Source organism: Alternaria burnsii (assembly GCF_013036055.1).
Source record: "Alternaria burnsii strain CBS107.38 chromosome Unknown 732, whole genome shotgun sequence".
In the NCBI taxonomy this organism is placed as follows: Eukaryota; Fungi; Ascomycota; class Dothideomycetes; order Pleosporales; family Pleosporaceae; genus Alternaria; species Alternaria burnsii.
This window is the reverse complement of record NW_024066113.1, coordinates 1,242,134-1,264,720: the sequence shown is the minus strand read 5'-3', so window position 1 is coordinate 1,264,720 and position 22,587 is coordinate 1,242,134. Positions and strand designations below refer to the sequence as shown.

General features: G+C 51.8%; 7 protein-coding genes across 7 annotated transcripts; 5 read left to right on the top strand and 2 right to left on the bottom strand.

Moving 5' to 3' along the window:
* Positions 1-375: 375 nt before the first annotated feature.
* Positions 376-2,010, bottom strand: GT037_005910 (citrate mitochondrial precursor; the record flags this gene model as incomplete). The annotated part of the gene is made up of 5 exons (XM_038930957.1): positions 376-588; positions 638-1,616; positions 1,666-1,822; positions 1,881-1,899; positions 1,963-2,010. 5 exons carry the CDS (start codon positions 2,008-2,010, stop codon positions 376-378), a joined length of 1,416 nt encoding a protein of 471 aa, XP_038786646.1.
* Positions 2,011-2,542: 532 nt separating this feature from the next.
* On the top strand, positions 2,543-4,456 carry GT037_005909 (isocitrate lyase 2; the record flags this gene model as incomplete). Its single annotated transcript, XM_038930956.1, has 3 exons — positions 2,543-2,957; positions 3,019-3,307; positions 3,358-4,456. The coding sequence occupies 3 exons, from the start codon at positions 2,543-2,545 to the stop codon at positions 4,454-4,456; spliced, it is 1,803 nt and encodes a 600-aa protein (XP_038786645.1).
* Positions 4,457-4,730: 274 nt separating this feature from the next.
* Positions 4,731-8,444, top strand: GT037_005908 (duf-domain-containing protein; the record flags this gene model as incomplete). Its single annotated transcript, XM_038930955.1, has 3 exons — positions 4,731-5,087; positions 5,138-5,902; positions 6,078-8,444. The coding sequence occupies 3 exons, from the start codon at positions 4,731-4,733 to the stop codon at positions 8,442-8,444; spliced, it is 3,489 nt and encodes a 1,162-aa protein (XP_038786644.1).
* Positions 8,445-8,981: 537 nt separating this feature from the next.
* On the top strand, positions 8,982-11,333 carry GT037_005907 (atp-binding cassette protein; the record flags this gene model as incomplete). The annotated part of the gene is made up of 4 exons (XM_038930954.1): positions 8,982-9,497; positions 9,571-10,207; positions 10,282-11,179; positions 11,252-11,333. The coding sequence occupies 4 exons, from the start codon at positions 8,982-8,984 to the stop codon at positions 11,331-11,333; spliced, it is 2,133 nt and encodes a 710-aa protein (XP_038786643.1).
* Positions 11,334-12,305: 972 nt separating this feature from the next.
* On the top strand, positions 12,306-15,923 carry GT037_005906 (cap-gly domain-containing protein; the record flags this gene model as incomplete). Its single annotated transcript, XM_038930953.1, has 1 exon — positions 12,306-15,923. The coding sequence occupies one exon, from the start codon at positions 12,306-12,308 to the stop codon at positions 15,921-15,923; it is 3,618 nt and encodes a 1,205-aa protein (XP_038786642.1).
* A 363-nt stretch (positions 15,924-16,286) lies between these two features.
* GT037_005905 (uncharacterized protein) lies at positions 16,287-20,360 on the bottom strand (the record flags this gene model as incomplete). Its single annotated transcript, XM_038930952.1, has 1 exon — positions 16,287-20,360. One exon carries the CDS (start codon positions 20,358-20,360, stop codon positions 16,287-16,289), a length of 4,074 nt encoding a protein of 1,357 aa, XP_038786641.1.
* Positions 20,361-21,865: 1,505 nt separating this feature from the next.
* GT037_005904 (uncharacterized protein) lies at positions 21,866-22,537 on the top strand (the record flags this gene model as incomplete). The annotated part of the gene is made up of 1 exon (XM_038930951.1): positions 21,866-22,537. The coding sequence occupies one exon, from the start codon at positions 21,866-21,868 to the stop codon at positions 22,535-22,537; it is 672 nt and encodes a 223-aa protein (XP_038786640.1).
* Positions 22,538-22,587: the final 50 nt, after the last annotated feature.

Genomic DNA, 22,587 nt, shown 5'->3' with positions numbered 1-22,587 from the left:
TTCTCCGACAGGCAGCGAGTCGAGAATCACAGGTAATTGTTATACAACGTTCAAGGAGGACAGCAACGTGTCTGTAGGACAAGAGGCACAGCAAACACAGTCGGAGTCGTAGTTGGAGATGGAGGTTTCATCGGGCTTACTTCAGCCGCGATGGCGTCTCGTACCTGGCTAGGCGTCGATCTAGCTCCCGCCGCGCTTGCGTTCACACGGATCTTCTAATCTTGCGCAACAGTGGATCCTCACCAAACCACTCTCAATTTGTTTGCAAAGCATGTCTGAATTTCTGGCTGTATCTCATGATATGTTGGTTAATTTGATGCGAAATTGTTCATTGTCTTCGTGAACCTCCCCGTCGTCCATCTACGACACCTACGCTTACGCGCCAACCTGGTCTAGTATACCCTGGAGATTGATGGACTTTGGACGCTCGATAGGCAGACCCAACGCCCTGTCCCAGATCAGCTGTGCGAGCGGGCCCAGACCACGGCTGACACCGAATGTCGCAGTGTAGTAAAGCGTCTCCTGGAAGCCGTAGTGGTGGAAGAGGACGCCAGATGACGAGTCGACGTTGGGGAAGGGGTTCTTGGTCTACAGTGTGTCAGCAGTGGCTCGGGGTGCTGGGCATGCCATATCTTACCTTTCCGTGCTCCTTGAGTACATCCGGTGCAACCTCAGAGTTCTTCTTGACCAGCTGGTATACAGGGTTTGCTGCAATCTCGGGTCGGGCATTTGCAAAGTCCATGAGAGCTTCGAATCGCGGGTCAGGCTTCCTAAGCACAGCGTGGCCGTAACCAGGAATAACACGTCCAGACTTGAGTACGCTCCAGAGGTACTCATTGACGTCCTTCTCGGTGAACTTCTCGCCGACGACCTTTTGCATGTCGAGGATAAATCGCAACACCTCTTGCGCAGCCAGGCCATGCAAGGGTCCTGCAAGACCTTGGAGACCAGCACTGTAGCTCAAGAACGGATCACTGAGCGCAGACCCGACCAAATGCGTTGTGTGCGCGGAGACGTTACCACCCTCGTGGTCACCGTGCAGAGCAAGGTACAACCTGAGGAGGTCTTGGAAACCCTCGTTCTCCTTGCCTGGCTTGCCCAGCATGGCAGCAAAGTTGTATGACCAATCTTGGTTCAGATCGATCTCGTTGGGGAGGGCGCCTCCGCCACGGTATGCGTTCTGGTAGATCTTTGCAGCAATGGTAGGTAGTTTCGCGAGGAGGCTGATGCAGTCATCGAAGGTAGGCTCCCAGTAGTCGGCCTTGTTAATACCCTTCTCGTAGGCTTTTGCGAACTTGGACTCGTAGTTGAGTGCCGATACAGCGCAGGCGAACTGTGTCATCGGGTGGAGATCTTTGGGGAAGTCGTCGAGCATCTTTTCAACGAACTTGGGAATGCTACCCTTTTCAGCGAGCTCTCGGGACAACGCGCGAGTTTGCGAGACCGAGGGTACTTCGCCTGTGAGTAACAGCCAGAACATTGCCTCGGGAAGCATCTCAGTGCCGGAAGTGCCCTTGGGTAGCACCTTTTGACAGTCCTTGATGGTTTTGCCGTGGAATCGGATGCCCTCGTTCGCATCGAGCACTGATCCTTCCCAGACCATGGCCTTGAGACCTCTTCAATCTCGTCAGAGCATGCTTGCGTTATTGTGTTTGGATATCATACCTCATGCCACCTAGCGCATTCTCGACCTTGACATCTCCAAGCTTCTTGTCGGCATGCGCCTTGACCTTCTTCAGAAGTTCGCGCTTTGCAGGCAGAACCTTCTTGAACGTCTCCTTGAGATCCGGCTCTGAGGAGGAAGAGTAGCTACAGGCTTGTACTGCAACGAACCACGCGTTAGGAACATGACATTTAGACTGGGCGATCTGATTGCATACTGGACACAAAAGGACGCGCCTGTTGAGCAATTGTTAGTTGTTTGTGTATTATACACAATCACACATTGTTCTCTGAGCTTACCTTGGCAGCCCGTAGAGCTCTGGAAGCTGATCGTGCGCTCAATGCCATAGCTCGGTTTACGTGGGGTAGATGCGGGGATAGTAGTTGCACTCGTCAACACATAGGACGTAGAACACAACAAGTAGTTCAAGACAATGGCGTTGCAAACTTCGCGAGTAACAAGCAAAGAAATGTTGACGGCAACTTTCGGCAATGCACCTCAATCCACCAGGCACGCATGGTCCGTTGATGCGAGTACAACATTGAACGAGGACCGAGGGGCAGTTGGACGCGGCTAGACAAGGGCTACATACCTCGGTAGTGACGTCGGTGATGGGGAACCCTGGAGAAGCGTTGCCGCAAACATGACGCGGAACTCACTTTTTCACGCAACACGGCCACGGACTATGCTAATTGCAAGCAAAAGAGACAATTGGACGTAAACACAAAAAGGCGCCTGTGGCAAACATTATCTCCGAGTTCTCTCCGACTTGCGGATATTTTTCCGTCAACAACTGTTGACTAACTCTTGCCGCCATCCTACTAAGATACAGAGCGAGCCTCTGCTGACCGCAGTCTCCCCAGTTCACATACGCCTAAAATGTTCCGAACAATATCGCGCTCAGTCGCGCGCCAGAGTCGATCGTCAAGAGTCACGAGCCGAACACCGCAACTCCTACGCTCCCTCTCTACCACCGCGTATCGCATGTCAAACTCGACACTCGAGAGTGTTAACCCTCCAGTATCGACAGCACTCCCTGGTGATTCCTTCCAACTGCTGCCTGAAGCTTCGAAAGCGGGTCAGGCAGAAGATGCGCTCTTCGAGGAACAGGTACAAGCCGTAAAGGACTGGTGGGCGTCACCACGGTACAAAGGTATCAAGCGCCCATACTCTGCCGAAGATGTTGTGAGCAAGCGGGGGGCGCTTCAACAGTCATATCCCAGTTCACTGATGGCGCGGAAACTGTTCAACCTTCTGGAGGAGAGGGCGGCCAAGGGCGAGCCAGTACACACCAGTGCGTCTATCCTAGTCTGTATAGATAGTATAATGGCTGATTACATGGTTTCAATATCCAGTGGGCGCAATTGACCCCATTCAAATGTCCCAACAAGCTGCCAACCAAGAAGTCCTCTATGTCTCTGGATGGGCTTGCTCTTCAGTCCTGACCACGACGAATGAAGTCTCGGCCGACTTTGGCGACTACCCTTACAACACCGTACCAAACCAAGTGCAGCGCCTGTTCAAGGCTCAGCAGCTACACGACCGCAAGAACTGGGATGCTAGGAGGAAGATGAGTGCAGAAGAACGAGCAAAGACGCCTTACCTAGACTACATGCGGCCAATCATTGCTGATGGCGATACTGGGTACGTAAAGATTGCTCTTGATGTCTGGCTAGAGAACTGACTTGTCACAGCCACGGGGGCCTTTCTGCCGTCATCAAGTTAGCGAAGCTCTTCGCCGAGAATGGAGCCGCAGGTGTTCACTTCGAAGATCAACTTCACGGCGGCAAGAAGTGCGGACATCTTGCAGGTAAAGTCCTCGTGCCAGTTGGTGACCACATCAACCGCCTGGTAGCCGCACGGTTCCAGTGGGATATGATGGGCTGCGAGAACCTTGTCATTGCGCGCACTGATTCAGAGAGTGGCAAGCTCATCTCCAGCGCCGTCGATGTGCGGGATCATGAGTTCATCAAGGGTGTCACAGAAGATAGTGAACCGCTGGCCGAGACGCTACAGAATATGGAAGCAGCTGGCGCACCCGGCAAGGAGATCGACCAATACGAAGCGGCATGGGTCAAGAAGCACAAGCTCGTAACCTTTGACGAGGCCGTGGTCCAGCACCTTGAGAAGGAGAGTGCATCTCAATCAACCATCGACTCATACCTCGATGAGGCCAAGCAGAACCCCAACTACTCTCTTCTGAAGCGCCGAAGCGTTGCGGAGAAATACACCAAAACACCTGTTTACTTCAATTGGGACATTCCCCGTACACGAGAAGGTTTCTACCACTACAAAGCTGGCGTAGCTGCAGCAACAAAACGCGGCAAGGAATACGCTCCATACGCTGATCTCCTCTGGGTCGAAACGGGTGATCCAAACGTCAAGGAAGCAGCAAGGTTCGCAGGTGAGATCCGTGCCGTTCACCCGGGAAAGAAATTTGTGTACAATCTATCTCCCAGCTTCAACTGGATGGGCCAAGGTTTCTCCGAAGAAGCGCTCAAGTCTTTTGTCTGGGATCTGGCGAAACATGGATTCGTATTCCAGCTCATTTCACTTGCTGGTGTACACTCTACGGCTACAATTACATGCGAGCTAAGTCGGGCGTTCAAGGACGAGGGTATGCTTGCTTATGTCAAGTTGGTGCAAGCGAGAGAGAAGGAGTTGGGTTGTGATGTGCTCACGCACCAGAAGTGGTCCGGCGCAGGCTACATTGATGGCATCTTGGGGGCGATACAGAGCGGCAGCTCAGGCAGCAAGAGCATGGGCGAGGGAAGCACTGAGACACAATTCTAAACTCGGAATGTAGAGTAGCATCTTAAGAGATGACCAGAGCGTTCAAAAGAATCGAACCAGTCCACAGCGCTGAGGCTTGTCACGGCTGATTGATGCTCGAATGCTTGACTAAAGAGGAAAGGCCGGATCTGGGGCTCTTGCCTCGGTCCAGCCATTGTTTCCCGACCGAGCAATCCATCACCGCGGTCGGAAGCGCGCCTACGTCCATTTCGCGTCATTTGCATCCGCTGTCTACTCGACTTCACTTTGAAAACGACTGTTGGTTCCACGCATAATGTCCAATAAGCCGGCAATCCCCGACTGGCAACGCGCATCTGCCGATAACGCCGCAGCGTCCCCAGAGCCCGAAGAAGCACGCGCGCAAGACGCCGTCGAAGCGCCAACACCGACCGAAGACGACGTTGAAGGAGAAGATGGGGGAGAGCAGCCGTCTCAAAGCTCAGAGCTGCTAGAACAAGCATCGCGCTTCCTTGAAGATGCCACAATCCGCGATGCGCCGCGAGAGAGGAAGGTCGCATTCTTGCAGTCCAAGGGCGTGAGCACAGAGGACATTGAGACGTTGCTAGGCACAGAGCCACAGGAGGACACTCACACACATGTCGAGGAAGTCGGGCAGCGGGCGTGGTCAGCAGTGAGTACACAACCCCCCTGGCCGCAGAGCAACGATGCTGACATTCGTAGCCGCCGCCGCCTCCACCACGCGAGATACCCCCAATCGTTACCTATCCAGAATTCCTTGCGAATACCGAAAAGCCACCGCCTCTCATCACCACCCAGCGCCTTGCGACAACCGCATACGTCACAGGAGGCATCATGGCAAGCATATATGGACTGTCAAAGTACATCATAGCGCCCATGACACACAGCCTTGCTGAATCAAGACAAGATTTTGCATCACACACTCAAGAACAGCTGAAGGAGTTGAACTCGAGACTAGCCAAGGCAGTGTCCGTTGATCCTGCTAGCAAAGTCAAGGCAATCGCAGACGCTGCAGACGATGTCTCAGAAGCCGACTCCGATCCTACTGAGCTTTACCATCGCGACTATGGCACCCAAACCACACCCAACCTCTCCCGTCGACCCTCTACTTCCGCTGCAGATCCCCACCCTACCGTGACAGCGCAAGAGAATCGCCTCAAGATTATAAAATCACATCTGCAAGAGCTGGAAACGAACCGCACCAACGACGGCAAATCGCGAGATGCGCTGAGGACAAAGGTGTCAGATTTGACCACATATCTGACTGAAATGGACTACCAGAACCAATACTATCCCAGCATGGGCCGCTATGGATCTACCTTCACTTGGTCTGGTCAAGGCGGTAGTGGACACAATGATCAAATGGAGGTGCTGAAGAACGACATTAGGGCTGTCAAGGGGGTCTTTCTGAGTGCAAGGAACTTTCCAGTGGGGGGAAGGGGTGCACCGCCAATACCTACTAGTAGAGTAGGTTCTTGAAGTGATAGTCTGGTTAAAGAAATAAAACCGGTCGAGCTTTGCGCGAGTATGTACTAAGATCAAGTCATTGCTGCGCACAGATGCCGGGACCTTTTCCATAAGATGAAGCCTGTCACGTCCTAAAAAGATACTTGACAATATGTTGATTAGTCCAAATACCTAGACACCCACGTTCACACTACTCCTCGGAAGTGCGGGTGATCTTCGACGTTTGGATGACATTGGACTATTTGTAGCCCCTGCCCCACTATACGTCATATCCAAGCAGCAACATCTCACCCTGTTATGCACATCTCCGCTGCGCAATCACTACACAAACTTCAACCCCTTCTTCAGCCAACTGTCAACTATCATGTCGAGTTGGGCTTCCAAGTTGACTTCCTTGGGCCATTCCAAGTCGGAGGACAAGGATGAGACGTCACTCACTACACTCCTCGATGCAGACCAATGCGCGGATTTGACGTTCTTGATAGCAACTATTACGGCATCCATGCGGCAGTCCTTGGTCGACACCTTCACCGCTGAAGAATTCGCAATCGATCCAAACACTGCCAGATCAGAGGAAGAGGTATTGCGAGACGCACCCTCCAATCTCGACGATGTCGATGTTGCCAAAGAAGACAAGATCAAGAAAGAGAGGGAAGCACGCGAAGAAGATGCAAGAAAAGAGCTCGCGCAACCTGAAGTGCAAGAACTGAAAAAGGAAATGCTCAAGTACTTCGATGGGTGGCGAGGCAACGTCATCAGCAGAATCGGCGAAGTACTCAATTCGAAAGAAAAAGCCAAAGAACAGACACGTCAGGTCGAAGGCAAGGAGGTAAAGCAAATTGCAAAAAAATCGGAAACTGGTCTCAAGAGCATCAGGAAGCTTGACGAGAAGGACGAGGACGAAGACAAGATGTTCAAGGATCTCTACCCCCCTGTATCCAACGCCCTCACTCACTTGGAGGAGAGCAAACGCGCCCTCATATTGCATTCGCTAGTACTCATACTCCTAAGTTTGGAGCACTACTCAGCACATTCTCGTGTCCTGATTCTCTACCTTACCAGTTCTCTCAGGTTGAGTAGAGCCGTTCTGAAGAAAGATGAGGAGACAGTCGCCCAAGGTCTTCTAGAAGCGGCATCTCAACAACTAAATGCTGACGAAGAAACCAAGCAAGCTGCTGAAAAATCACAAGCCGCTCGAAAATGGAAAGTCGGCCTCGCCGGTGTTGCTGGTGCTGCCTTGATCGGTGTAACTGGCGGGCTGGCTGCACCACTTCTTGCGGCAGGTGTTGGAAGTGTGATGGGAGGCATTGGTCTAGGTGCTACAGCAGCCGCAGGGTATCTAGGTACTCTGGCGGGTTCTTCTGTCCTCGTAGGCGGGCTGTTTGGCGCTTACGGTGCGAAAATGACGGGGCGCGCCATGGACGACTACGCCCGACAAGTGGAAGATTTTGCCTTCATACCTATTCACCGTACCCAAGACCCGAGGCATCAAGACAATGAATCTCGCCGCCTGCGCGTCGCAATTGCAGTCTCTGGTTGGTTGCGCGCGCCCGAGGAAGTATCAAAGCCATGGAGATACATCAGCAAGGGAACAGAAGGCTTCGCACTTCGCTGGGAGCTTGAGGCGCTTCTCAAGCTTGGACATAGCCTCGAAACATTCGTGACCAGTGCAGCTTGGGGTTACGCGAAGAAGAAGATTATTGAGCAGACTGTTTTCGCTGCGATGACGGCTGCATTGTGGCCACTAGGCCTGCTCAAGATTGCCACTATGCTCGACAATCCTTTCTCAGTAGCGAAATACCGTTCTGAGAAGGCTGGCGAAGTTCTTGCTGAAGCATTAATCAACAAGGTACAAGGCGAACGGCCGGTCACCCTTGTGGGTTATTCTCTCGGTGCACGCGTCATCTATTCCTGTCTCCAGAAACTGGCAGAGCGGAAAGCTTTTGGTCTCATCGAGAACGTGGTTCTTGTCGGCGCCCCTTGCCCATCTGACGTTGCCGACTGGCGGCGCATCCGCTCTGTAGTAAGTGGTCGCTGTGTCAATGTTTTCTCCAAATCAGACTACATCCTCGGCTTCCTCTATCGCACCTCATCCATGCAGCTTGGTGTCGCAGGTCTGCAGCCCGTCGTTGGCGTACACGGAATTCAAAATGTTGATGTCAGCGACCTCGTGGACGGTCATCTCCAATACCGCTTCATCACCGGGTCTATCCTTCGGAAGATCGGGTTCGAAGACGTCGACATCGAGGAAGTAGAGCGTGCCGAAGCTGATTTAGTGAAGGAGAAGAAGCAGGAAGAAGAAGAAAGGAAGAAGAACGAAGGGAGCAAGGGAGAAGGCGATGAAGAGAAGGAAAAAGAGGAGATGGAGCAGGCTGTGCAGAAGAAGCAAGAACAGAGTTGGATGCAGGTTACGCAGCAAAAGATGCAGGGCTTAGATATTGGTGGGTTTGTTAAGGGTCTACCGGGCAAGGTGGCGCCAGGATATGGAGCAGAAAAGGCAGCGAAGACACATACTGGAGATTTCAAGGATACTCAGTCGTGATCTGGGGCTAATGTGGTTCTGGGAATGGTTGCGGGTCGTGACTCTATACATCAGCTATGGGGGACAGCAGAGACGATTGTTACAATCCGCTCTTGTAACGAATCTACAACAATGATAGGCGTTGCAAGAGCATCAAATGAACACTTGAACACATGTGATCAGGTGCAAATTTAACCCAGCATATGAAACCAATGTACGCTCCTTTCATTCATGTGAAAGCTTTCCCCAGGTTATGTCTCGATATGGTTAGGCGATTTGTGGGGAAGCCGAGGCATTCGTTCACATGTCGCAGGTGACGCTTGTACAGCGTTACCTTCCGCGATACACTGATCTCACCAAACCTTACAACCGGACGCGCGCGGCTTCCTGCACCCTAATAGTTTGTTGCGCAACGGGGGAGACCATCCGCCAGATTATCGTAGTACAAAGTTTCGCAGCACTACCTACTGAGATCTTCCGTCAAGAACGACCACGCCACGACGCTTTGCGCACGGCGTCAACCTCTTGCACAACACCAATGCCTCGTCTACGGTAGCCATGGCTGTCTTTTCAAAACCTCTCTCTTCCCATCGCCTGACCAGCGCGTCTGCCAAAGCCATTGTCAACGACCTTACACGTCTGTACCTCCAACACCGAACACGCATATCGCGCGCCGTGTATCTTACCCTTTTCGTCGCCCTCATAAATCGTATACGAAATGCCATCGCCGAACAGAAAGCCGCTTCTTTACGGCGTGCTTCCAAATCAGCGGACAAGACAACAGCAGGCGAGGGCGAAGCAACAGGTAGGAAGAAGGTAGAGCTGAACAGGGAGTTCTTCAAGAACCTGCTCAGACTACTGAAGATATGCATACCTGGTTGGAAGAGCAAGGAGTTTAGGCTCTTGATCGGGCATAGCGTCTTCTTGGTGCTTAGGACGATGATCAGTCTGTACGTCGCGGAGTTGGATGGAAGATTGGTTAGTGCGCTCGTGAGGGGCAAGGGAAGAGAGTTTCTCCTAGGATTGGTATGGTGGATGGCTGTGGCTGTCCCAGCGACGTTTACGAACAGTATGGTATGTCAATCTTCTCACCTTGCCGCCAAAGCACAACATGCAACGGGAGCCGAAGACATAATAACAAGCCTAGCTCTCCTACCACCAGTGCAAACTCTCCCTCCAATACCGAACGCGCCTGACGAATTACATTCATTCCAAATACCTCTCTCAGATGACCTTTTACACGCTTTCTGCCCTCGACGACCGCATCGCAAACGCCGACCAACTCATCACTGTCGACGTCTCCAAGTTCTCCAATTCGCTTGCGGAACTTTATTCGAATCTCGCCAAACCCGTTCTAGACATCATAATCTACAACTACTCGTTATCGCGGAGCGTCGGTGGCGAAGGACTGTTCTTCATGAGCTTGCTAGTTCAGATCTCGGCCAACGTAATGAGGGCACTTACCCCACCGTTCGGCAAATACGTAGCAGACGAAGCGAGATTAGAAGGCGAATTCAGGTTTCAGCATTCCAGGCTAATCGACTGGAGCGAGGAGGTGGCGCTGTATGCGGGGCATGAGGCGGAGAAGGATACTTTGGATAAGGGTTACTTTACGCTAATCAAGCATGTCAACCGGATACTGAGGAGGAGATTCTATCACGGAGTCATGGAAGACTTTGTGATCAAATACTTCTGGGGCGCTCTGGGTCTGTTGCTTTGCAGTGTGCCAGTGTTCTTCAAAGTGCCAGGCACAGGTGGCATGACTATGGGGGATCGGACGGAGAGTGAGTACCCTCAAACTATACCGCCCCTTGTCCAGGTTGCGAGATATTCCTACTGACAACTGTGACTCCCAAAGGCTTCGTAACCAATCGCCGAATGCTCCTCATGTCTAGTGACGCCTTTGGTCGCGTCATGTTCTCGTACAAAGAAATCACCGAACTCGCTGGTTATACCTCACGCGTATCAACCCTCCTCGATGTAATCGATGATATCCAAGCCGGTCATTTCGAGAAGAAGCTTGTTTCTTCAGCTGACATCGAAGAAAACGCGTCCGTTTTGCGCGGCCGTGGTATCGTAACTGAAGGCGCCGATATCGAGTTCATCGATGTACCTATAGTATCTCCGAATGGTGATGTACTCGTTCGGGCACTTTCCTTCAGTGTAAAACCCGGCGATCACCTACTGATCGTAGGACCAAACGGATGTGGAAAGAGTAGTCTGTTTCGAATCCTTGGAGGTCTATGGCCTGTATATGGTGGTAAGGTACGGAAGCCACCATTCGAAGACATCTTCTATATCCCACAACGACCATACCTCTCGCGGGGTACGCTACGTCAACAGATCATATACCCAGACTCGCTACATGACATGCACTCCAAATCCATTACCGACAACGACATTCTTTCCATACTCGAGACCTTGAACCTCGAATCCCTTATCGACCGCCCCGGTGGCTTTGATGCCGAGGCGCAATGGGAAGACGTGCTTTCTGGCGGTCTTCAACAACGCGTCGCTATGGCGCGACTCTTTTACCACAAGCCTCGGTACGCAATTTTGGACGAATGCACAAGCTCCGTTACCCTGGAAGTAGAAAGAGTCATGTACGAAGAAGCGAAGAGACTGGGTATAACCCTGATGACAGTCAGCCACCGTAGAAGTCTCTGGAAGTATCACACCAGGATACTGCAGTTTGATGGTCAAGGCGGCTTCTATTTTGGAGGGCTCGATGCGGAGAGGAGGGCGATACTCGAAGAGTAAGTGCATTCTACCTTAGTCCGATAGTTGTACTATGTCTGAGGCGAAAACTTGTGCTAACATACTGGCAGTGAGAAAGAAGATATCGACCTGCAGCTCAGAGCTGTTCCTGACATCGAGCAAAGGATCAAGGAATTGGAAGCTTCGCGATGAGTGATAGTGGAAGCGTTATGGAGCAAATCTCATAATTGCGGCTGTGTCGGATCTGAAGGGCGTTATGTGTATGTGTACCATGCATTGAACGAACGTGCATGGAATAGAGAACCACAACGAGATGCCATCGCTTTTTATTTGGATCGCACGATCTGCAGCAAAACAAGAATAAATTCATTTGAGTAAAGCCAAGAGCCTATGATTTTACTAGTATCCAGTTTGTCGTTACAACGACATACGCAGTCGAGAGAATTCTGTTTCTGACGAGACAACGGTAGGTTGGACAAGTAAACAGTTAGTGTGATGTCTACGTAAGGGTAAGAACTGCGTCTGGCTATTGGTTCTATCGCCCCTACAGACCATATGATATTTCCTGCAGTTATGCGAAGAGCAGCTCAAGCTTTGAATTGGGGCGAGCGACGTATGTGGCGGAATGCATGACGACTATCGCCTGCACTAAGACGAAGACACATTGCAGACAGATGTCACCCAGAGTGGATTGGGACTGGCAGTTGTAGAGTGGGCTGATTGTACGTCAGAAAACGCGTAGATTGTGGGTGGGAAGCGCACTACAACGCGCTAGCGCCGGGTGTGTCCGTCGCACCCACGAACTGGCGTTCGTCCGAGCCATCGCCACCAATAGCGCGAGCCATCACCGTTCCTCTTGGCAATCATCCAGAGCTTAGCTAAATACTGCCACATCGCTCCTCTCCTCCACACCACACTTTCTGCAACTGCTCAATGCCACTTTCCACAACAGCACCACTTTTGAGCCGTTACTTCTGCATTGTTGCGTATCTGCTTCTTCTGCTCAGCACGCTCCAAACTTTTTCTGAGTCAGTTGTCCGCGACTGCACTCCTCCCCACTCCCAGCTGCTTCTCGACGCGTCGAGACTGCTCCATACCACCACGCAGTTCTCACCTTCTCCACCCGGCTCTCTCAGCATCGCTCCTGGCTAGCATTCGGGAGTCATGTCTGCCTTGAATATCAAGGTCGGCCAGACGGTCAAGACTACGGGTCATCAGGAGGGCGTCGTCAGATACGTAGGGGCTATTCACGTGTCAGAAGGCACTTTTATCGGAATCGAGCTTCCTACGCCTGACGGCAAAAACGATGGCTCAGTTCGCGGGGAGCGGTACTTTACGTGCGCTCCTGGCCACGGTCTCTTCATTCGCGACACCAGCATAGCCACTATAATTTCCGAGGCAACACCAACCCCACCTACACCCACACCACGAGCAGTTTCAAGAGCAAGAGCCCCAACCACCACTCCCAGGGCTCGGCCTTCCAGTGTGGTTGCTCCAAAGCCCACTACTGCAAGAACAACCACACTGAGCAAGCGACAGTCAGTCGCAGCTCCCTCAGCATCACAGCCACCTTCGCGTGGACCTGTTCGAAAAGCCAGCGTTGCTAGCACATCTAGCAATTCAGCCGCTGAATCCTCCCGCGCACAATTCTCCAGACCCGAGTCTTCCCGCGCAGAACCCACTCGCACCGAATCATCTCGTCCTGAATCATCTCGCCCTGCACCTTCAACATCCAGACCGAGTCTGGGATCCTCAGTCACTAGTAACGCTGGGAAAGCACCCCGGGATGGTCATGTCGAGAGCTTACAAACAACGATCAGACATATGGAGAAGCAGCATGCGGAAGACCAAGAACGGCTGAGAGAATTCGCGCAAGTTCGCGACGAGAAGGACAGGTTCAGCGGCCTAATACAGCGCCTGCAGACCAAATGCCAGTCACAATATACTGAGATTCAAGAACACAAGGAGAAGCTCAAGACCTTACAATCGGAACTAGAAGCCCTCAACAAGTCACTACAGGACCATGAGGTCGACTTAGAGGATGCTCTAGTCGACAAAGAAATGGCGGAGGAGAGGGCGGACCAGGCGGAGGCGGAAATCGAGTCTCTGCGCAAGAGACTAGAAGAGCAGACTCTAGAGCTCGATATTCTTCGAGACGAGGCAGAGCTCTTTACTACAGAAATGTCAGAGGAGCAAAAACAAGAAGCTGGCTACTACCGTCTTCAGCACGAGAACGACCGCCTGAGGGAGGCATTGATAACACTTAAGGAGATGACAGAGGAACGCGAACAGGATTTCAAGGCCAGAATTCTCGGCCTTGAGGGCGATATCTCACAGCTTGAATTCTACGAACGAGAGAATGGCACACTTCATGAACGCTTAAACGCATCTGAGAACCTTGTCGACCACCTTAAACAACAGCTGGACGCTGCAAACGAATGGGAGGACATGGTGGAGGAACTCACACAACAAAATCAAAATCTCCAAGATAGAATCGCGGAGCAAGACATGGTGGTGCAAGATCTCGAAAACTTACGAGAACTTAACGATGAGCTTGAAGCTCAGCACTTAGAGCAAGAAGAGGACATGCTTGCAGAGCTCGAGGCTAAGAACAATGAGCTCGCTGAGCAAGCACGGCAAATCGCAGAACAAACTGCCATCATAACCGATCATGAATCTCTCATCTCAAAATTCCGCGATCTCGTCATGGATCTTCAGGCCAGAATGGCCGACGCTGAGTCTTCAAAGAGCATGACGGAAGCTCAGGTGAAGGACACTACCGGGCGATTCAACGAGGTCATGGATCTCAACCGACAACTCCGTGCAGCGACTGTTTTATCTACCACCAGGGAGATTGAAGCATCACTCATATCGCTGAAGGCAGACCAGCTCGCTGAGCGCCTTGAAATCTGGAACGAGACTGAGTCCAAGGAATTTACTCGGAGCGAATCTCTCCAAGCCTATTTGACCACAGAAAGGATCGCTGGGAAATCTGACCTACTTATCAGTGTGCTGAGAAGCACTAATCGACACATGAGCAACGGTGGCCGCTTGGATGATGCTGTATCTAGGCTTGTTTGTGTCCAGTCCATCGTTTATCTAGAAGTCCTCAAAGATGGAAGCAACCGTCTCTGGTCTGCAGTTCGCGGCTTGTCACTCTCAGACTTTGCAAACATTGGGCCAACCTACCAGGAATTGATCACCGTAGAGCAGGTCCTTGACCAAGGCCTAAACGCGTTGAAGGCGGACACTATTAACTTTGAGGAATTTACTGGATCTTTGGAGCGCTCTACCAAAACCCTCGAGGCAATCCTTTCCAGCCATCAGGACGTCCTAGCCGGTCGACCGGAAGGAGAGATGCTCTCCTTGTTCGTCTCCATACATGCTCGACTTGAACACATAGCGTACATGTACGACCTCGCCACGTTCGTCCTCCAGAAAGTCCCCGATACTATACTCCACGAATGCGAATACACATTGGAGCACTTCAATACCCCTCTGGATAACACGCAAGCTGCGCTTACCGCTGCCGCGAAATTGCTACGTACCGTGCAGGCTCTCGCTCAGGACCACATGTATCCTCAGTTCCCCTATGGTCTCGATGACGCTGTAAAATACGACGAAGCGTTGGCGTCTGCTGCTCGAGGTATCGCCAGATTTGTTCGCGGTTTGATCGAAGAGGTTGCGAAATGCACCAATCTTTCGGACAACGACTCGGCTTCTGCTCGTGAGATCGCCGAGATCAAATACAAGATTGACGATCTCGATAATGACCAGTGCTTTGCCTTTTATACTGCCGGACTGAACGGCCTTACTGCTCATCTCCATGATTGGTCGGACCGTGCTGGCCTACTGGCCAACACCAAAGAGATCGAACACGGGCCTACGCCCTGGGCCCAGAAGGCTAAAGAAGTGGAGGCCTCGCGGAAAAAAGACGACGAAGCAATCCGTCAACTACAGAGTCTTACCGCAGAACATCGCGCTACGGTTCTGAAGATCCACGAGCGCGAACAAGTCATTGCTACAAAGGAACTCGAGATCGAACATTTGTTAGCCAAGATAAAGGATGCTACCAGCAAGACCGAAGGCCTCGAGGCTTTGCAGGAAGAGCTTGAGAGGCGTCATGATAAGATTATGGAGCTCCAGGCCTTGGACCGAACGCAGATGTTGGAGATTGAGTCCCTCAGGGAGCGCCTGGCGAATGCAGACGAGCCTTCACGCCACGATGTTGAACTCACTATGGAGAACACGACTGCTCCAGTTGAACAACCTCGGGAAGAAGAGGACCCACTGAATGTCCCAGGTAGGACTAAGACAATGTTTGATGCTCTTGTTAATGAGAATCATTGGCTACGAAAGCGCGAAAACAGTGTTGCGTTCGGGTGTAACCTGATGGAGTTGTTCGCCAAGATGGAAATGGATCGATCCTCTACCATGCGCAAAGAGTCAATGGCCAAGACGAACGCTATCTTTGAGCAGGCCTTCTACGAGCGAGCTTGCCTCACCGACGACGACTCAGAATCTGTTGAAAGCTCTTCAGAAACATCAAGCCGTGTTTTGGAACAGGAGGACTTGACATACCACATCCATAACACGCAAGGCTCCGGCAGACCTAAGATGTCGGCTGTGGAACTCACGGGAATCAGCCTGGGTTGGGAGCAGCTTGCCCACAGCCATAAGGTGGCATTGGAGCAGGCTGAAGAGGACTTTATGCACATGTCTACACTTGACCTTGACGACGAGGACTATGAAGATTTGTCATTTGTGGCGGCACATATCTAAAACATCATGAGGAAAGGAAGGGGGAGATAACACGATTTCGCATTCGTCATTACATACGCCACGGTTTCGGGAATTAAGCCGTTTTGGCGATACACCAAGAGCATAGCCAGTTACATCTACAGCGTCGGCGTTTATTTTGGCTCTTATCATTGACGTCTTCGAGCGTTGATGTTTTTTTTTTGGGGGGAGCTAGTTTGGTTTCTTGGCTTGGCTTGGTTTGGTGTTTTAGCGCGACGATACCCATGGGTCTGCATTCGTTGCATCATTGTTGTTCTTGTTTGGTTTTCATAGGATTGAGAGACATTATGACATAACCAACTTCACCCAGTTCTTGTCCATCGTGAAATTCTCTACAAAGCACTGCTAATCAACGGTTCCCCATTGTGGTGGCCCTCCTTCAATCTGTCTCACCTCTTTCTGCCGCTTAACATTCCTCTCGTAGTGCTCTTCCTTCTCCTTCAGCATCCTCCTCTCCACAGTGGCTCTGTGTTCCAGCTCCAATTTCCGCTGCTCAATCATCTTGCTTTCTGCCGCCATGGCCTCCCTCACCTTCCTCTCCTCTGCACTTTGTCGCGCAGCAGCAGCATCGCGCTCTTGTTCTTGCAACAGATTATGCCAAGCCACCCTCTCAGAGCGCTTCATGCGTTCCGCCTCTCTCACCCGCTGGACTTCGAATTCATGCTTCTGTTGCTCTAGCGCGGTGTAGTGCTGTGTTGCCTTTGTCTGCAATGCCAGCTCCACATCTTGACTCTCGTGCTTTCTCCTCAATACGTCTTTATGATTTGTCTCTTCCATCGTGCGACTGTGCTCGAACTTCTCCTTCTCGTGACGTATATCGAGTTCGTGCTCTTTTTGTTTGTCGACTAGTTTGGCTATTGAGGGTGGAATGCCCGTAGCGCCGACAGGTTGGAGTGCCGATGAGGAGTAGTACACTGGGACGCAGGCTTTGTCGCGCAGAAGGTCAAGAAGAGCCTGTTTGACAGGGGCGCGGGCAGGCGTGACTACGAGTTCAACGTAGGAGTATGGAGAGTAACGGAGGCCTGAGGCTGGGTCGCAGTAGATGTGTGCTTCGTCATTGAGATCTTGCCATATTTCTGTTTCCAGCAAGGCCTCAGCGACGGGGAGTGCGCTGTAGGCATTATCGAGCGCAAGGATGACAGTCGACTTTTCGTTACGGGCACGGAATTTGGGATTTGCGCGGTTGCGCAGAAGAAGACGTAGAAGCTGGCGAAGCTTTGAGCGATGTGCTGATGTGGTGACCGTTGCCTTGAGACATAGCTCTCCTAGAGCATTTCTACCGCCATGAAGACGGGAAGGATAATTCGGATCATGTGCATGCTCCAACAACACCCTCACTACTTCGATGTTGAGTTGTCTGACCGCCTCGTGTAAGCTCCCATCGTTCCCTAGCACGCGCGGCACTAGCGCCTTCACTGTGGCTTCCCCAGACAAACTGCTACTAGCGTAGTACAGTGCGGATTTGTTCCAGGCATCTCGAAGGTCCGCATCCGTACCCCGCACGACTAGTGCATTTACTATCTCATGACGTCCCTCGCGAGCGGCGAGCATCAGCGCCGTAGTCTCCGAAACAGGAGAAACTCGGGTTACGGATACTCCAGCTTCCAGAAGCGCGGAGATAACGGCGTCCGAAATACGCTTTTGTGGTTGTGCTAGTGCCCACAAGAGTGCGGGGACGGGTTCGGGTCCGCTGGACGAATGGAGAACCATGGGGATGGTAATCTCCGCGTCTAAGCCGTTTGTCAACAATAGTGTGAGGAGTGCACTATTGCGTGGGTACACAGTCATGGCGGTGATGAGTATCGGTGGCTTGTTGTATCCGATACCGACTTCTTCAAGTGTGCAACCGTGATCGAAGCATGATTGTATTGCGGCAACGACTACTTCGTCTTGAAGCTTGGAACTCAACAAGGCTGGGACAACTATGTTGAAATTGGGGTTGTGATGCATGAGCTTGTCAAAGATGGTGTGACTGTGCTTTTGTGCTGCGAAGATGAAGCATGAACCTTCTACCGTATTGACATCGGCATGATTTTGGAGTAACAGATCTACCCATGAGTCCGTGTACTTACTGTCGTAGTCGCTTCCAAGAACCGATCGTAGAGCAGCGTCGATGGCAGATTGTTCTACGCCATGAACCAATAGTTCTTTTGCCATTTCACCAATGTTCTCCTTGCTCCCGTCTAGTGATAATTTGTCGTTGGAGAATAACGTACGGAAGGATCGCGTGACGCTAGATCGTGATGGTTGGTGATGTCCACTGAGTAACAATACCATTAGCGAGCTGTTTCCTGAAGCTACCGCAACACTCAACGCCTCGCCATCGTTATGACTCACAGATGCTCCGTGTCCTAACAGCAACCTAGTACTGGTAGTGTCGTTTGTGGTGATGGCTTGTCGTGTCTCCGTGACAAGAGCCTGGTCGAGTGAGTCCTGCGGTACTCCCAACTTCAAAAGAGCACTGAGTATCGGTGCTTTCTTCTGCGGATCTTGAAGCGCTGAAGTGTACTTGAAAGCAGTGCTCAGTAGCCTAGGGCTTGCAGTAAGGAGTCTTTCGATGATGTCAATATTGTCGGGGCCGCCGTTGATGGCAATTTGCAAGGCTTGACCTGCTGGCTCCTCTTCAACACCGTGACTAAGGAGCAAATCTATAACCTCGAGTGTCTTCGAGTGTCGGCTGGACTGTGAGTCAAAAGCCAGAGGTAGGGCTGCCGAAGTCGACGAAGAATTGGGCCTGGTATTGCAGAGCAACCGCAGAAGAGACATGTCGACTTGTGTAACGGCCAACGACAAAGCCCTTTTATCAACATTTGCCCCTCCTCGAACCAAGTCTGTTATCAGAGCTCCATCCCGTCCAGCCGAAGTGTCTGCAATTGCATCGATTAGAGCCTGATCAACGCCGGGACCCCGTGCACCATGCTCGAGTAACAGTCTTGCGATCTCACGCCGCTCAGATATCGAGATTGCGTCGGTACGGAAAAGAAGGGGAAATAGATTAGCCAGGCTTTCTGGCGGAGGACGAGCGTTGAGAAGGGATCGAAGACTCCGAATATCTCTGTTGACCACTGCAAAATGAAGGGCACTGTTGTCGCTCACATCGACTGGCGCTCCTGCACTAAGGAGGAGATCTATCAACTGAGCGTCTCTCTCCTTAGTAGCTTGTGTGAGTAACGGGCTGAGGGCGGGACCCGTTGCGCCTTTCTTTAGCAAGGCGTCAACTACGCGAAGTCTATCCGACTGCGGGGTATTTGTTGGCAAAACAGAAAGTGCTACTGTCGCATGCTGAGGAGCGATAGGTGTCTGGAGGATAACGTCCACCAGGCCCCAGTTCGAGTTCTCTATGGCCTCTCTTAGACACTCAGCGTCATTAGTTGTGGTCGGTACGCCATAGCTGACCATCATCTTCGCACCAGAAGAGTCGTTACTTCTCGCCAAAAAGATAAGAAAGTCTGGTAGACCACGACTGTCAGGGGGAAGTCCACAGCAGAACAAGAGTTGCAAGAACTGTAGCGTTGCCTGGCGTGTGGGCAGCCGCATGGTAGTATCCAGCGCATGCTGGAGATTTGGCTCGTTTAGTGGTATCGGTCCGGCAACCAAAGCAATAGCTATTTTGTAGGCTTGTCTCCCAATAGCCATATTCAGAGCGCTTGCTGAGTCGAAATTCGGATCAGCACCATATGCAATCAGTAAAGATATGATGGCATCTGAACTTTGCTGAACTGCAGCGGGCAGGCATGATGAAATGATCTGAGGACGAAGTGGCTTCGGTGCTCTCAACAAGAGCTTGACGAAGTTCAGGTCATTTGATCGCACCGCATTCGCTAGCGCGTTGGGGAAATTGTTCAGGTCCGCTCCATGACGTAGTAGCAGACCTATGCTCTCTTGATCGTTGGCAGTGAGAGCAGCTTTCAGTCCTTCGTCTAAAGTTTGTTGGTCCGCGCCAGAGCTAGCGAGGATGTTGACACCATCAGCCTTCCTCAGACTCGCTGCCTGCTGTAAGACCGTGCTACGGCGTCGCAATGCTGTGTTGGCCTGGTTGCTTGATCTTCTCTTCTTGTCAGTTGTCTCGATGATATTGACTTTGGCGCCTAGAGTGAGGAAAGCTTGGATCAGCCCGGGTCCTGTCGTTGGACTGCGAATGACGGCGGATAAAGCTTGGTCGAGCTCCTCTTGCGAGAACTGCCCTGCATCTTGTCCTTTGTCCTTCTCTTTCGAGCTCTTGAAGATGCTTTTCAGCACATTCTTGCTTTCTGGGTTCTTAGCTCTTCGGTCAAGTAGAATGTTCCGGGCCTGGGAGATGTCCTCCTCACTGACTGATACCGCCGGCTGTGTTGGGGCCGGTAGAACTGCTTGGCGCTGGTCAACGGGTATGACGCCAGCATTCCGGATAAGATCTTTGAGACTGACTCTTCGCTCCATGATTGCCTCGGGGATGATTAGAATATCATGTCAGTTGAACTGAGGCAGCGTATTTCTACACAGTAATTACACAAAGGCGTTGCGTAGTGCACACACGTGTAGGCTGAGGCGGAGCTACGGAAAGAGCAAAGCGCTAGCTCGATCCGATTGCGACGAACTCAGGGCCGACGATACGCCCGTCGTATTATGATTCGGACCATGACGACGCGACTCTCCGAATCCCCAGCAACGCCGATAGATCTTACATTGCAATTTACCGTTTTTTCGAGTTCTGCCACGATCGTCATGTACGACTCGGACGAATATCGTTCGCGTCACTCCGCATTTTGCCACAAGTGCCGACAAACCCTTAGAAATCTAGGAAGAGGCTGTCGCACGGTCTCGAACCCGGACATGCAGGTTGACATCCTGATGGTCTTGCACTAATGCGGGACAACTCCTCCCTTCTACACCGGTCTGGGGTTTCTCTTACGTTCGTTGTCTGGGGAAACGGGCGATGACATCCTGCCTGCAGGTGACGAGCGGCACACGTGAATACCAACATTTGGGAAAAGCACTGTGGTTCTGCTTGATGACTGCGGCGTGGTTGGGCAACGGTCACGACTGTTTCAGCGTGATGGCAGACGAACTGTATGTTTCTTACCCACTTCGGCCCGCCGACTCCTCCCCACGTTTCAGGCTTTGTGGCAGGTCCTGCAGGTACCTGTATACCGTTTCAGCATCGTTACCTACCTTTCCTTGATCAGATGCTCCTGTATCCAGGCCGCAGTGTCAGGGTGAGATTGCGGCTCTTTTCAGGCGCGTCGCAACGGAGCTAGCGTTTCTCTTGCCTGAGGCTTGACGACGGAGGATCGTGGCACGTAGTACCACGGATCTTGTAACATGTCACAACCTCCTCCACCTCATCTACCGTTGATTGAGTCACTAGATCTCCAGGATGTTTAACAGCTTGGCAAGCGCAGATGGATCTACGGGTTGCCTGTCTGTGCGAACGCTGCAACCGCTCTTTTACCGCAAGGCTGGATTGATCGTTTCAACTGTCCGTCAACCACCCTGACTCGCGACACATCTCTTTACGCGAGACTTCCCGCCTAACAGCACGGCAACTACAACCGTTAATCCATGACCCAACGTATCCCAATCCTGCCGAAACACCAACATTGACCTAAGGAACATGTCAAACGTTGGAACACCTGGTCACTTGCATTCGCAATCTAAATCCATGTAAAAATTATCAGAGTAGGTCCGAAAAAAGAGAGACAGAGACTGTATATATATGTCTAGACTTCTTCGTTCTAATCGGACCATAGCCAGCACAGTCGTTCCGCTAATATCAAGAGACCCTCTTTTCTCATTCTTCACTCTTTTCCTCGGGCTCTGGTAGCTCTACATTCGTTCGTGTTCGCATTAACTTTGGGACTCAACATCTTCTTTCTTATCCACAGGTTCACGGTACACAAAAGTCTATCAACTCTCAAAAGCATTCGTTGTCAACAGCCATCACTATGCGTACTTCCATCTTCTTCACAGCCATCGCGCTCATTCCCTTCGCTATGTCAGCACCATCTCGCCGTCCATCGTTCTATCCTCGTCAGAACTGTGACAATGGCACTGCCGACACAACCACTCCTGACGAGCCCGCGGAATCCACAACTCCCCTTTGTGACCTCAGTGGCGTCCAGCAACCCCCTTCCAGCTTGCCACCACCAACAGCCGACATGTCTCTTGTCCTCGTTGCCCTTGGCCAAGGCACACAGAATTACACCTGCAGCAACGCAACGGCCATTCCTTCGTCTATTGGTGCAGTAGCCCAACTCTTCAATGCCTCCTGCGAAATCTCCTCCAATCCTACCGCTGGCACCGCCTCTCTAGGTTCCATCGAAGAGACCGCATCCATCGGCGCGCACTTTTTCCTCGACAACACAACGCCTGATTTCGATATTCTCGGCCTCGGTAACACTGTGGCCAAGAAGATTAATGATGTACCCGCGCCTGATGACGCGACCAAGAATGTGAAATGGTTGAGGCTTGAGGCACAAACCGGCTCGAGCAGCGATGTCAAGATGGTGTACCGTCTTAACACCGTCGGCGGCATGGCCCCAGCGTCTTGTGCTGGTTCGGCTCCCGGAGAGGTGGTTACTGTGGATTATGAAGCACAGTATTGGATTTACACTTAGAGCTTCGCGTCTCTAGGATAAAGCAGGCCAAGGAGCTGAGCTCTTTTGGC